The sequence below is a fragment of the Mesocricetus auratus genome, unplaced genomic scaffold (assembly GCF_017639785.1).
Source record: "Mesocricetus auratus isolate SY011 unplaced genomic scaffold, BCM_Maur_2.0 Super-Scaffold_100006, whole genome shotgun sequence".
Classification (NCBI taxonomy): Eukaryota; Metazoa; Chordata; class Mammalia; order Rodentia; family Cricetidae; genus Mesocricetus; species Mesocricetus auratus.
The window spans coordinates 84222830-84238915 of NW_024429190.1; the positions used below are offsets into that span (position 1 = coordinate 84222830).

Sequence of the window (16086 nt, forward strand, 5' to 3'; positions counted from 1 at the left end):
ATGGAGTACCCCCAGCTGTACCGACCTAAACCCCTAAAGCTTGCCTGTGGGAAGATTGGCCAGTACCGAAGAATTCAGCAATCCAAAAGGAAAAATGGCTCATTCAAAGGCAAGGGGATAGAAAGGTAAGCAAGAAGACTCATTGCCTTTCCCATTGGCACTTGGGGTTTTCACTAAACACGATTCCTTAGGATGACTGGAGAAGGTGGTGTCTCCTTGTAAACATTAAAATTTAAAAATCTAGTCTGTATGTGTTCCGGGAAGGAGGAAGTATTGCATTGGGCCAGGATGTAGAGTACTGTCTAAATCATGTTTTGCAATTAAAGCCTCAATCTTAGCAGAGAAAAGGTTTTACTGTCCACCCTAATTTGAGTTTTAATGTGTCTTATGAGATTAATGTCGGTATTAAGTTGATGCTTTTTCAATATCCGCATTTTAGTCTTCTTTTTCCCACACAATGAATATGCAACTTGAAAATATTAATGCATTCCATATACATTCGCAATCAATGCTCTCGGTTCCCTGCTAGATCAACGTTCACTGTTGAAATGCATCCTAATCCCATTTCACCACGGAACACTCTTCAGTCAAAGATCAAAACAGCCTTAGACCTGGCATTTCTTGCCAATGACAAAACCATAAAGGTGTCTCTGTGTGTGTGTGTGTGTGTGTGTGTGTGTGTGTGTGTGTGTGTGTGTGTGTTTCTCTGTGTGTGTATAGTCCCGGGAGCATGCCACTTTTTAATTTTAGAACTGAGTTTGGCAGTTCAGCTTCCATTTTATTTAAGCATCTCCCATAGTAGCCTCATAAGCCACAGCTCTGAGAGAGGGGTCAAGCTTCTACACTTGCAAGTATAAAGTGAACTATTGTAGAGCTGTTCATTTCCACTAAGAAATCAGGGTTTAAAGGGGGAAACAATGTGGGCAAATGAGTCCATTATTAACAAACAAGAACAAAAGCAAACAAACAAAAACCTTCAAAAAGCAAAGTTCCTTTCTATTCCAGACATCACAGGAATTCTTTTCCTAGGTCCTGGAGCAAGCTACCTTTTCTAATCGTGTTATATAAATCAGCAGTGGGTAAAGGCTAGAAGACACAGCATGGGTGTTTATTTGCGGTTTCTGAAGCTGGTCATCTCTGTAACAGCCCAGGCCGGCTTTGTGCTCATTCCTCCTGCATTAGTCTCCTGCGTGCTAAGATGACAGATTTGTGCCACCAGTGTCTGCTTAAGGCAAAGTATTTGTTTTTTTTTAACCTGAGAGGTTCCATGGAGGACCTTCAAGATCCATGGGCATTCTGAAATGTATTTCTATTGTATGTGAAAGTGGCTATGTCCATATTTATAGCAACATAAGTTATAAAACCATTAAAGTTACTCAGAGTCTCAGGCAGGTCCACAGATGGTTGATCCTGGCTGACAGGTTATCTTGGGGCAAGGAAGAAACTGGAGCATCTTCCTCCGGACCCTTTATTGCAACAGACTCAGGGTGCACAGTGACCCCAGAAGGTGCTTATTTCCTTCCTGGCCTTTCTTCCAGGTGGGAGGGGTCCAACCCATGAAGCTGCCCTTCTGTCCCCTCTGGAAAGTACTTCCTCATTTGATTCACAGGCTTGAAAGTCTGTCGCATACTGAAGGCTTTATTAGAAGCCAAACTATTTCCTTCTATTTTCAGATTTCTCCTATTCCCATTTTCAAATGATAAAACTAAATCTTGTAAACAATTAAATAGCACGCCCAAGGATATACAGTCTGAGGGTGTGGTTCTGAGACCAATATGATCAAACTCCAGTGACCACACGCCCACCAGAGTCTCTTCCCGCTGATGATTGTCTCTGACGCTGACAGACCTGTGCCCACTCTAAGCAATGTCTTGCAGGAAGGTGCTACCTGAGATACATTAGGTAGTATAGATGAACATCTTTTTTGTTTGTTTGTTTGTTTTTGTTGTTGTTGTTTTTCGAGACAGGGTTTCTCTGTAGCTTTGGAGCCTGTCCTGGAACTCTCTCTGTAGATCAGGCTGGCCTCGAACTCACAGAGATCTGCCTGCCTCTGCCTCCCGTGTGTTGGGATTAAAGGCGTGGGCCACCAATGCCAGGCTATGATGAACATCTTAATGGTCACTAGTTTCTTTTAACCCAAGTTAGAAACATGTATAACATATAAACATAGTATCATATAGTGTAGCAAAGCAATCATATCATGCTAGGATTTCATGCTGAGGAAATGAAGATTTATGTTCACAGAAAAGCTTATACCCTAATGTTTATAATTTTGTTCATAATAGCTTCCAAATGGAAACAATTCAAATGTCCTTCAATGAGTGGATGGTTAAACACAGCATGTTATACCCGTATTGTGCCGTATCTCTCCGCAACGAAAAGAAAGGAAGCTTTGGCTCCAGAGAATTCTACTAACAAGCATGTCCACCCTAGAGCTGAGGGTAGGGCTTACTAGTTCAATACTCATCTAGCATTCCAAGTATTATTCCACCCCCAGCACCCCCACCCCCAAACAAAACAAAGCTGGGACAAACAGATACTAGAAGCTTGAAATGCTATACAGTGCGTGGATCCATTTAGATGACATTCTTGAAGGAATAAAAAGAAGCCAACTGGAGGACCTGAGTGTGCCTGTGGTGCGTGTGGAGTGTGGAGGTGTGTGCCTGTGGTGTACGTGGGGTGGGGAGGTGTGTGCCTGTGTACGCTAGTACAGAGGGCAGAGGAGGACAGTTGTTTTCCTCTATGGCTCTCTGCCATATGCCCTTGAGACAAGGTCTCTCATACCCTGGCACTTCCTTTGTTTCCACATGGCTGACCGCTCAGACGGCTCTGGTGACCCCCTGCCTCCATGCCTCCACTAAACATTTTATGTGTGTTCCAGGGACCCAAACTTCGGACCCCATACATGTACAGCAAGTATGTTACTAACTGAGCCATGCCTCTGGCCCTCAACGTTATTATATCATTAATGCAGTCTGTTTAATTTTTTGTTTAGATGGCATAGAGCTGTGTCTACCAACTTAGCTAAACAAAATGTATTGGTCCCCAATGAGGAATCACTGAATGAAAGTGACTTGGAGTTTCCAGAAAGCCAAAATTATCAGAAAAAAAACCTGATGGAGAAAATAAAGCATGCTTTCGGGAAAATGCTGCCCTGCAAATGTGGAAGCCAGTCAGCCCGTGCCAGCAGGGAGAGCTCTGCAGGGCAGAGGGAAGCCGCCCTCTCCAACACACAAGGCCTGCTGCCTAGACTTGTCAAGGAGCTTCCATCCCCCAAGTTGTTTACCAAGCCGAGGATGAGGAGGCTCTCACAGAACGGTAACCCACAGCAATTTAATATTAAGCAGCCAAGAGAAGCAGTAAAATGAGGATGAATTGTAGTTTGGATCGAATGTCCCCAAAGACACTTGCATTGGCTTGTCTCTTTGGGTGTTGTTATCAGGAAGTGGGGTTGGCGGGGATTTCCCACAGTCATTGGAAACGTGCCCTAGAATGCAAGATCCAACGGACTCCCTGTCTTCCTCTTTGGCTTCCTGGTCAGAAAGTATGATTTTGCTCCTTTACATTCTACCCACCACTGCTACGGAGGCCTAAAGGCACTGGGTCTGCTGGGTCATGGGCTGGAAAATTTGAGGCCTGAACCAAAAGAACCGTTTCTCTTCATAGGCCAGTTATCTCAGGTATTTTGTGACAGTGACAAAAAGTTAACCTTCTATGGCAATCCTGAGGAGCTTGTCTAAAACGCAAAATCTCGCTCCACCTGGTTAGCTGAGCCAAACTCTATACTCTAGGGTGATTGATTTATGTACACAACTTAATATATGCATAAACTCTGAGAAAATAGATTGTATTGTTTTCAAGGTTCCTCTGAGTCTAGTTAATAAGTTATCTAGTCATTCTAAACTCACTTTGTTTTTTGTTTGTTTTTCAAGATAGGGTTTCTTTGTGTAGTCCTGGTTGTCCTGGAACTTGCTCTGGAGTCTCACAGAGATCTGCCAGCTGGGATTAAAGACCTGAGCCACAATTGCCTGGCTTCTAACCTCACTTTTAATTTAAATGCATTTGCATACAGATGCATAAATGTGGACATGTAATAGAAAATCAAACTATAATAGGATTCTTGCTTTACTTCTAGAGGATTTGTAATACAGCCTTTCAAAGAGCTAGTTCCAGCAGCAAAGGGTGTACAGAGAATTAGGGGAATGAAAGTTATAGTTGGCAAGACATAAATGAGGCTTGGTTTTCATTCATATAATTTTAAATTTTATTGGTATGAGTTTTATATTTTGCCTGCATATATCTTCTGTGCTCCACATGCTTGCTTGGTGTTCTGCAGAGGCCAGAAGAGGGTATAAGATCTGCACGCATTTGACGTTGTGAGCCACCATATGCCTGCTGGGAACTGAACCCAGGTCCTCTGAAAGGCAGCCAGCGCACTTAACCACTGAGACCCCTTCCCCACTTCCCACAGACTCTCCTATTTTCATGTCGTTCATGTGTGTGTGTGTGTGTGTGTGTGTGTGTGTGTGTGTGTGTGTGTGTGTATGTGTGTGTGTATAGAGTTAGAGAGAGAGAGAGGGACCTGCTGAGTTTAATTAGGGTTGTTTGCATGAACATAGGTGGAGTTTTATTTGGATAACTTATTTAGTGGCTATGCCTTTGAAGAAAGTGACACTCCCTCTCCCAGCAACCAGTGATTCCTGTGTGTATATGAGGGTAGGTAATGAGTCCCTCCCCACCTGTAACGCAGTGTTGGTGGGCTCAAAGACAATATCCTGTTGAGAAAGTCCATCAGGATACAGAGAGCCGAAAGTGCTCTACCACTAAGCTGAATCTTCAGCAAAAGGAACCAAATCTCTACCAGTCTGTGTGCTGTTTTTATCTTGGTTGGGATACTCAGTCTTTCCACTAAGATTTGTCCACTAAGAGTGCCATGTACAGGGGGGCACTTGCTGATCAAGCTAGGCCTGCTGGTGGCAGAGCCACAGATATCCATGTGTTTGAACTTCTCTGTCTTTTTCACAAGGGCTGTGAGGTCGGAACCAAGGTCCTCACATTGTACAGCAAGCTTTTTATAGACAGCTCTCTTCCTAGTCCTAGATTTATTTCTATTTCACATTCATTTTAACAATATTTATGATACTGGTTTCAATTGAAAGCATTTTTGTTTTGTCTACCAAGGAAAAAAGATCCTTATTTTGTGATTAGGTTATAACAAAACGGGTTTCACTGTGACATGTATACACACACACACACACACACACACACACACACACACACGCACACACACAGTGTGTGACAGTGCTCCAATAAAAGTTTATTTACAGGTACAAGCCACGAACTACTTTTTTTGTTGACCGTATCTTAAGTCAATTAAACTAATGGATACGGAAGGAAACTTATGTATGCACCGCACAAAGGAGCAAGTGTTCAACAAATATACTGTGAATAAAAATTATCATCAGTTAGACACATACCCATTTTAAAGATACAGAGATGTGGTACCACAGATTCCATAGTCTAAGGATACACATACTGTCTTTCTGACTTCTTAGATTCAACAGAAGTAAGTGGCAATGGGATAATGAGGGGCACAGGAAAGAACCAAGTATAGAAGTTGGATGAGGCTAAGTGAATGTCTCCACACTGGTAGTCACCTACAGAGAATGCTACTGAATGCTTGTACCACTAAAGTTGGGGATGTTGCTCAAAATATTGTCAAGTCAGAAGAGCACTGCATTGTTTTTTTTCTTAAGATATAAACCAAAATGAGAAGTTTTTAAATGATTATCTCTCTCTTGAAAGATGAGCTTCACATATCTCTTAAATAATAGGTTTGAAAAAGCCACCTTCTGGCTCTCAGCCTCAGTTCTGCTTCTTGCCCAGAAGCTGGGATACTCTCATCCTTGTTAGTCTTCAGCCAGACAGGCTGGTCAAACCCTGACTACATGTTGTCTGCTTAGAAGCATGTGTTTTATCTTGGGATGAAGCGGCTGGTACTCTCTTGCTTTGTTTTGTTGATGTTTTTGTACTTCTGCTAAGGGAGTTTCTATTCCATCCGCACTAATTTTAGTTAAACCTTTTAATTTCATGCAAGCTCTTTGTCAGTTTTTGTGTAATTCTCCCATGCTATCAGAATTGTATTCAGGAAGACCTTCCCTATGCCAATAACTTGAAATGTTTTGCACATGTTTTCCTGTAGGAGTTTCACGGTTTGGGATCTTCGTGATCTTTGATCCATTTTGAATCTGTTGTTATGTATTGGGAGATTTACAGATTTGGTTTCATTGCTTTCAATGTAGATATCCAGTTTTGTTGAGTAGGCTTGCTGGTTTTGGGTGGATGTTTTTGACACTTTTGTTAACTATTATGTGGCTGTATTTATGTGGGTGCGTTTCTGATCCTCCACTGGTGAGTCTGGTTTTGTCACTATGGCTCTGGAGTGTAGATTGAGATAAATATCAAATGACTCCAGCTCTCTTTCTGCTCAGCTGGGCTACTTGGGCTATATGAATTTTAGGATGTTTTCACCCTGCCTGTGGAGAATGCTATCAGAATTTTGATGGAATTTTTTTTGCTGAATCTATATAAGATTCAGCAATAGGGGCATTTTCAGAATATTAACTATAAAAATCATAAGCATGTGTGATGGTTATCCTTGGTTGTCAACTTAACTGCCTCTGAAATCAACTAAAACCCAAGCAGCTAGGTGCACCTGTGAGAAGTTTCTTCTTAATTAAATCATTTGAAGTGGGAAGACCCCCTTTTAATCTAAATATTTTGAAGTGGGAAGATCCACCTTTAATCTAGGTCATACCTTCTTGTGGCAGCCTACATAAGAAACATAGAAGGAACTCCCTGCTTCTCTTTGCCTACTTTCCCTTGCTATGACTGGCAAGTCCATTACTTCACTGGCAATAGAGTCTATGTCTTTCGGAACAACTGGACTCTTTGACTTTCTGTTGTTAGACAGCCAGTGTTGGACCAGCTGAACCATAGCCTGTAATGATGCCCCCATCACCATATATATATATATATATATATATATATATATATATATATATATATATTTCTATCAGTTCTGTTTTCTTCAGCAGTGGTTCTCAACCTTCCTGATGCTGTGACCCTTTAATACTGTTCCTTGTGTTATAGTGACCCCCAACCATAAAATTATTTCATTACTCCTTCATAACTGTAATATCCGATATGCAGAGTATCTGATGGGGTCATGACCACAGGTTGAGAAACACTGCTCTAGAGACTCCTGATGAATACAGTGAGGAATGTGAATTCTTCAATCTATTCTTTAGTGTTTCAAGGTTTTTACGGTGGAACACTTTCACTCAGTTTAATTCTTATATATTTACTGTTCTTCGTTTGTTCATTTACTTGACACAATTGTGAACGGGAAATTTCCCTTCATTTCTTCTTTGACAAATTTGTTATTGGTTTATAACCCATCAGCTACTGATGTTTAAATTTTTACTTGTCTGCTTATTTATTTACTTTTGAGCAGCGTCTCATATATGGTAAGCTGTGTTTAAATGCTGAGGATGGCAGATTTGTGGGTCCAGGCTTGATCCTGCTGACTGTAGGTTCAGGGCTGCCACTGAGGACTGACTACCTTTCCCTGTGCACTTCACGGTCCGAGCCAAGCTCTCTGCCAGAACTACCCACACTTTTCAGTTTGTCAGCATTGCTTCCTTTGCTCTCCACAACAGCCTCCCAGGGTTGCCTCAAATTCTTGAGGCTGTGGCGGGTTAAATTTAGGCTCTTCTCAGAGCCCCAGGGTAGTTTAATTTTAAACAATGATTCCTCACCAGTGCCTTTGAAGTGATATAGGGTAGAAAAACTAGAATTCCTCTCAACTGCTCTCTTGTTGATAAAGGAAATCTGTCTCAACAAAACCTATAATGTTTTTGACACTTGTGAGGACTGCAGGCCTATCTGGAGGAGGAGTGCTCATTTCCGTTCACCAGGGTTGTCTAGGTTAGCTTTGAATGACGCTTCTGCTTCCCCTCCCTCACTCCCAATGGGCATCTGGAGCTGGAGCCTGTGTCCAGCTTGGTTTAGTCCTTTTTGGTATATTACCAGACATTTTCAGGGTACGTTTTGGCTGTCTTTTGTGAATTTCTTCAATGCTCCTCTCTGTCTGTTTCATAGTCTAGCTCTTTTCCTATACCAGGTCACATGGAGACAGGTCCTAGTTGGCCATCTTACCTATTAGTCTCTATGGTATCACTTTGTTAATTTATTTTACTACATTTTTATATTTGTATTTTTACTTTTATGCATATGGATGCTTTACTTGCGCATTCATCAGTATACTGTATACTGTGTGCCTGGTATCTGCAGAGGCCAGAAGACGGCATCAGAAGACCCTGAAACTGGAGATGGTTATATGCTGTGATGTGGGTTCTGGGCATGGAACCCAAGTCCTCTGGAGGAAGGGCCAGTGTTTCTAACAATTGAGCCCTTTCTCCAGCCCCCCCTATTCATTATGGAACTAAAAGATGGCACCATGCTTTGTGAGTAGACTACTCTTTCAGACCTGAGTTCGGTTTCCAACTTTCATGTTGGTAGGCTCACAGCTGCCTGTAACCATGGCCCCAGAGGATATGACGCCCTCTCTGTCCTCTATGGGCCCTGCACGTCCATACCCCCCACACCCAAGCACACATTAAAATAAAACACAACAAAATCTCTGTGTGTGTGTGTGTGTGTGTGTGTGTGTGTGTGTGTGTGTGTGTGTGTGTGTTCCTGTGGAGGTCAGAGGATGCGGGAATTGGTTCTCTCTTTCAACCGTGTGGGTCCTGGAGATTGAACTCAGGCTTCGGTGGCAAGTGCCTTTACCTACTGAGCTGTCTCACTGGCCCTCTGATAGCATTTTAAATTTGCCTTCATAATGTCTGCTGAGTTGAGACTGAATTCAGAGAAGAAAATAAGAATGCTCCTCATTGGAACTGTTGAGACGTTCAGAGGTAAAGCACACCTGCTGCTTTGCAGAACAGATCTTAGCATCCACATGGGGCTCATGGCAGTCCAGGGAGTCTTGATAGCGTTTTCTGGCCTCTGCGGGCACTACACACTTGGTGCATTTGCATATATTCAGGCAGAACATAAAAAAATTTAAAAATAAAAAACTCAAACATAAACAAACGCTCCTAGAAACAGGGCATCCATCTAGATGGTAGTCAAGTGACTGAGTCTTGGCTGCATCTCTGGAGAACAAAGGAAAATTTGCTTTGTTACACTGATTTAACCCTCATAGTTGAAGGTCCCTTTTCCTACTTCCATCATGGCCAAAGTGAAAACCACGCAGGGGAAAGGAAGCATCCAGGAGAGCTAGTCACCATGTCAAGATTATGGCTACTACAAGAGGCAAATGTGTACTAACACCAGAAAAGCAAGTCTGCTTTTTAGGCTGTATAGCAGTCTATAACACCACTTTCCACAACTATCGTGCTCAGGAAGATACTGTTTGCGATCGCGAGCCTCACATACTCTTTCCTCCTCCTCTTTAAGCAACTATACAGCTCGATGTTGTAGAAGCAGAGGCGGAAGAGGTAACAGGAGGAAACCGGCTCCTCCGAGCCAGAAGAACCACCAAGCGGTTATCTGTGACTTCACTTCCTTCGGGGCTGCAAAAGGTAAGGTGATAGCTTCAACTTGCCTTGAGGGAACTACACAAATCGGTTCCTTTGGGTCTTGCCAAAAACAAAGTTCTCTTTTACCTTCACTCACCAGTATTACCCCACACATCTGTTGTGTCCTTCCACCAAGAATTTAAGGCACAATATATTTTTTCAAATCAGATCCTTTTACTTCTGACTCAGCTGTTCAGCTCCTTCTACTGCTTGGTCTATACCTGAGTGTGGACTTACTGAATTGTTCAAAAGTTGAAGTCACACACTAGGAATCTGGCCAATCCAGATAGTAAGTGTTGTTGCCTAACAGTAACTCCTCAAAGGCATCGTCATTCATCTGATAAAGTAGCTATTAGTCACATAAGCCGTTGGAGAGTGAAATGTGGCCAGGGTAAATAGATAACTGAATTAACATTGCTTAATTTTAATTTAAACTCAAAAGTGAATTAATTCAAATGGCTACATTTACAACATAAGGCATTATCATGGCTTAGATGATCCAGGAATGTCCAGCCTGCAGACAAGCTGAATGCAGCCTAGAGTAAACTCAAATTTGCAATCTTTAAGCATTGATGTTTTTTCTTTCTTTATGTGGAATGCTCTGGCATGTTGTTATGCATATATGTGTGTGTATGTGGGAGGCAGGGGACAACCTCTGCTGTATGTGTGCATACACATGTGTGTAGACAACCTCTGCTGTATGTGTGCCTGTGGGAGACAGGGGACAACCTCTGTAGTCTACATCAGGAAATGTTCATTTTGCTCTGAGACTTGGTCTTAGCTCAGGGATTAGGCAAGGCTGCCTGGTCACCAAGCCTCAGATACCTGCCCGTGTCTGGTTCCCCAGTGCTGGGATTATGAGTGCACCACCATGCCTCGATTTTTTTTTTTAACTTGGGCTCTCAGGATTGAATTCAGGGCCTCAGGTGCACAGCAAGCACTTTACCTACTGAACTCTCTCTCTCTGTGATTTATTTTGTACCTTAGTGGCTTGGTTTTCAAGTGTAGACTTTGTAGGCAATCCTGCATCTAAGCCAAAGCTATCTTTATTTTATTTATTTATTTATTTATTTATTTATTTATTTATTTTTGGTTTTACGAGACAGGGTTTCTCTGTATTGTTTTGGAGGCTGTCGTATTTTATTTTTATTACATTAGTTTATTCTGTGTCAGGGGAGTGGTGCACAAACCAGTTGTGTGTGTGGAGGCCTGAGAACAGCTTGCCTTGGTTGCCTTTCTCCTTTCCCCATGTGGGCCTTGGAGGCGCTAACTCAGGTCCTCAGGATTGATGGTTCATCTGACTGACCCTGATCTTCAGAAGTGTGAGACTAAGGTACTCAGATTAGGGACAGAGTCTCACTATATCGCCCTGGCTGGTCCTGAACTCACTATATGGACCTAAGAGATCTTTGAGCCTTTTGCCTCCCGAGTACTGGGATTAAAGGTGTGTGCTACCACATCCAGCTTGGTCTTGTTTGGATGGTTTGAGACAGGATCTCATTTTGTTGCCTTGTCTGGTTTCAAATTCTCAGAGTGCAACAATCTCCCTGCCTCAGCTTCCTGAGTCTCAGATACTGTGGGCATCCCCCTTCCTAGTTGCTTAGATTTTTAAAAACAGAATTCTGAACTATTATTTTTATAATAACCTCTTATTTAATGCTGGCACTCAGTTCCTGACTGTTCTAAGTACTTAAAAATGTCAACTCAGAAAATGGCTACAATTCTATAAGGTAGAGGTGACTCTGGGAGTTTGTTAACTTGTGAAAATGAGTGGGAGAGTCAGGTTTCCAACAAAGGCTGAGGTTCTCATTCATATTCTTTCTCTCTCCCACTTCCTTTTATCATGGTTCTGGGAATTGAACTCGGGCCTCACAGCTAACAAGCATCTGCTCTACAGATGAGCCAGACTCCTCCCCCTCCCAAACACATTCTTAAAAACCGTGCAATGTTATTCCATAACCACCTGTGACTGTATTAATTCAAATTAGATGGCATTACTTGTGGTTTCTCAGGATGGGTGTGGTGGCACTCACCTTTAATCTAAGCACTTAAGAGGCAGAGGATGGCAGATCTCTGAGTTGGAGGCCAGCCTGGGCTACCAAGCAGGACAGCCAGAGCTATACAGAGAAACTCTGTCTCAAACAACATCCCGCCCCCCCCCGCAAAAACCCACATAACAACAAAAAAATCAACTGCATCTAGCTGCTGTGTCTTTCTGTGAACAGCACAGATAAATATTTCTACCCCTGCAGAAGGCAGAGGTTCTGTTAAGCAGTACTCTTAACAATCACTGCCAGTGTACAATACCAATTTTGAATTTTGTTTTAGGGTTGCCAGTTATTTATTGAGCCTCTATTCTAGGCAACTTCTGGGTTTGAGAACTAAAGGGGTGATCTGATGGATATGGTCTTGCTTTTTATGGAAATTACAGTCCAATAAAGGGTGAAATTATTAAACTGTAGAGCAGTGGGGTAAGGATAATCTTGAATAATGGCAGTAGATCAAATGGATATATGTATAGGGAAAGTCTCACATCATAGACCAGTCCAATTCCTGTTGAACTATAGAGTTAATTGGGAAAGGCAACATATAAAGCTTCAGAACAATAAGATCACTATTTCAGGTCAAAGTCTTCTCAGGATATATGACACTGATGAGACGATGGAAATTTTTGGCTATAATTAAGGACTCCTGCACACCAAAAGACATCAAATCAGAGGTTGTCAACTGTTTTAGAAGAGTTTTATATAGCCCTTACAATGCTACCCAAACTAATTACTTGTCCAAATTTTAGAAATAAGAGATTTCAAATAAAAATACAGGTTTCCAAATTTCTCTTGAAAAATTGTAAGCTTTAGAAACACAATGCTTCAGGGAAACTAGCAGGGACAGGAAAGAGGTGCCCTCCACAGAAGGCCTGTTCTCTCTGGGCCACTCCTCATTCATCGTGGTTTACAAAACCTGCCTCAGCACCCAACTCTGCAGCAGTCATCCTGAGCAAGCACAGGAAGACTTAGTAACCACCATGTACATAGATGCTTAGTAGAAAAAAACAGCTGGGTGTGAGAAGAGGGGGACTTTAGCATGATGTTGTGGTGCATTCAGGAGATAAAGGCAGGAGGGTTTTGAGTTGAGGCCAGACTAGGGTACAGGGTAAGTTCTAGGCTAGCCTGGGCCTACACAGCAAGAGAGAAACAAAACCCCATGGTCCCCCAAATGGGATCTTTAGGTGGATCAGGGAAAGTTCAGTATGGGTAAGCTGGCAGGGGAGGGATGGTTCTGCGCCTCTTTCCAAGGGTAGAACCTAAACGTGACCCACAACCTGTTCTCTGTGCAGCTGCCAGCCACGCACAAGGGGATGGGGAATGCAGTCAGCAAGTCTCAGCACCCAGGAAAGGTTTCCCACAGGCACTTGTAATAGGAAGCCAGGGACAAGGAAAAAATGTCAGGCATTGGCACAAAGGATCCGGGGCTTCTTTATGTCTGGACTGCTGGGGAAATAAGGAGACACAGAGACACACACGCAAACAAGCAACTGGACACAGCACAAGGAGCTCTCTGTGCACCAGCCCATGGCAGCCCAGCACTCTGTGAGCTCGGCAGCCATAGCAAACCCTTCTTTTCCAGTGACCTGCTTCTTTGCTGACACTGTCTCTTCTTTCAGAGCCCAGTAGTCTCATCTCTCCGCACCCTACAGGACTCTTCAAAGAGAGCTCTGGGCACAAATGAAACACATGGAGTGCAGAGAACATGAATACAGATTTCACTTCTGTTACCTGGCCAACAACCACTCTGTGGAAATGCCCGAGGTTGAGTGCTGATTGCTAGTGTAGAACTGAAAAGTTATTTCCTAATGGGACGCTTTGCATTTTGACAATAGGTACCATATTCATCAAAAAAGAGACCACACTTTCCAGCACTTAAAAAGAAGAAACGGAGCATGGAAGGCATCCTCCAGAAACCAGATCCAACAGTGGGAAAGCTTCAATTGCAGGTTGTAGGGTCATGGGGTCGTGGGCAAAGATGGCTCTTTGGTGTTTCTGAGACACCAGAGAGCAGGCTTAACTCAGCAGCTTGCCCTGTAAGACAGCATGGAGCAGGGCATAATTATCAATCACCATTAAGAAATACTATCAGTGATGGGCTTCTGAGAGTGGCTAGGGGACCTAGGATGACACAAGTGCCTAATAAATATTAAGTGAATTCCATTAAAACAGGCACACACAGGCTTGAGAAGAAATGAGGTCGTCTTAGCCCTGTGTGGTAAATCTGTTTTCAAGCTCTGTTTGTCAGGGAGCTGAATTAGAATACTACTTTGGCACTCTCAGGAAAACCAACCATGTCTTTGCTTTTAGCAGTTTCATTTCTTTGTATCTATCATAGGTGGATGACCTCATAGAAAGAGTGACTGACAAATCCATGAAGCTGCTGGCCCAAAGACATGCTGAGCTCCAGCAATGCGAGTTTCTAGGGGCCGAGATCCTTCAGTCTTCGAAGCAGTTCCAAAGGCTTTCCAAGAGAACCACAAGGAAGTACAAGCTGAGGAGGGCATGCTTCCCATGCACCTGCTGCTGCTTCTGAGGACCGAGTTCACAGCCCAGCAGCAAGAGCCTGTCTCAGACAAGGTGGGAGACAAGCAGGGGCCGTCATGAGCCTGACCTATGCTACAGCAGGTGCACTCCTCTCACACAAGCACGTAAGCATGTCTTATACACACAAGCAGGGGCCGTCATGAGCCTGACCTATGCAACAGCAGGTGTACTCCCTCTCACACAAGCACGTAAGCATGTCTTATACACACATGCAGAGAAATACGTAGTTTTAAAAATGACTCTAAAGAGCTTGGTGTTGGTGGCACATGCCTTTAATCCCAGCACTAGGGAGGCAGAGGCAGATGGATCTCTGTGATTTCAAGGGAGTTCTAGGACAGGCTCCAAAGTAATACAGAGAAATTCTGTCTTGAAAAACAAAACAAAAAAGACTCCTAAAGAACAAAAGAGTGGAGAGGAAACATTTATTAGCCACATTTCTCAAGTACTAACAGAGAGATGCAGAAAAGCAATGTACCAGCAATTCTTAACAGTGTGGAACTTTCCCTGTAGTGAACACATACCACACGTATTGATCATGGCCCCTCTAAAGCCTATTCATGGACTTCCTTTTCAAAAGTGGTTCCCGAATGCAATCTTCTTAGAATCCTCAGCTGATCTTATAAGGCAACTGTTACCAGTTACCTAATTTTGAATAAGCAAAGATCCAATTTGAGAAATTTTATTAAATGTTTTCAGATGTTAAATTCTACCTTTAAAGATAAAAATGCATTTAAAAAATACACATACACCAAACACATTTCCTTTGTGAAAAGAAATATGAGTAAGACACAAATTAATATTTAAAAGCAAAGCATTTCACTGCCAAAGTCACAGTCAAAGTTGAAGAATCTCAAAATGACAACAAACTGAACCCTGTGCGCCCACGCAGCATTTCACTGCCCCTGCAAATGGGGATGGCCGCTGTCTAGGGCTTAGGGTCTGCTTCCATGGCACTTTCTTGAGTTTCGTCCACCTCTGACAGCTTGTCGTCATCTGTAGGTAAGAAGAAACAAAACCTCATTCTTTGTGCCCACATTTTATGCCCAGTGCATACATAAAAAGTTTTCTCTTGTATTAGCAAATACACTTAAAACAAGCATGGCAAAATGACAAGTTATGGATGTAAATGACTCAACAGGTAAAGGCACACACATCTTGCTGAGCCTAGTGATTTAGGCTGGATCCTGGGACCCACATGGGGAAGAAGAGAACTGACTGCTACAGACTGTCCTCTGGCCTCCACACCCGTGCCAAAGTCATGTATGCAATCGTCTCCCCCAAACACACAAATAAATGTGACACATTTTTTAAATGCTGGTTTGGCTGTTCTTACTTATTACTAAGAATGCAAAATTTGTGTGATAAATTTCATTAAAAACAAACCAAAATCTAGGTCTTGGTCTTATTTCTTTAAAAAAAACAACTAGACATCAGGGAACACAGAAAATTCCAGTTGGCTATAGTCACAAAAAAGACCAAGTCTTCAAAATCTTAGAGTACCCCACGTACTAGGCATGTAGGCAGCCTAACATACTGCTGACATACAGTAATACTTCCAATCATCCTTGAAGTTTTCTTACCACTAGACATGTATGCAAAGCACAGATTACAACATTCCTGCTCTTCTTTTTTTTTTTTCTCCAAGACAGGGTTTCTCTGAGTAGTCTAGGCTGTCCTAGAACTCACTCTGTAGACCAGGCTGGCCTCGAACTCACTACCACCTGGCTAGCATTATCACTCTTCTGCATACAAACACAAAGTCGAACAAACGAGTGTTTTCTAGTGCCATCCAGTTATACCACGAGATTCTGGAGGCAGACTCTCTAGCCAAGATATTCTTCTAAAAG

General features: G+C 42.7%; 2 protein-coding genes across 6 annotated transcripts in view; one reads left to right on the plus strand and one right to left on the minus strand.

Moving 5' to 3' along the window:
* Positions 1-15551, plus strand: CUNH3orf49 (chromosome unknown C3orf49 homolog). Its single transcript, XM_021230851.2, has 5 exons — positions 1-125; positions 2996-3318; positions 9526-9650; positions 13528-13641; positions 14031-15551. The coding sequence occupies exons 1-5, from the start codon at positions 1-3 to the stop codon at positions 14226-14228; spliced, it is 885 nt and encodes a 294-aa protein (XP_021086510.2). The 3' UTR covers positions 14229-15551.
* Positions 14648-16086, minus strand: part of Thoc7 (THO complex 7) — a 15851-nt gene continuing 14412 nt past the window's right edge. For all 5 annotated transcript variants that reach the window (XM_040747619.1, XM_040747618.1, XM_040747620.1 and 2 more), the window contains one exon: positions 14648-15232. In XM_040747619.1, coding sequence (XP_040603553.1) covers positions 15165-15232 — 68 coding nt within the window. In that variant the 3' untranslated portion in view covers positions 14648-15164. The remainder of the gene's footprint in view (positions 15233-16086) is intronic.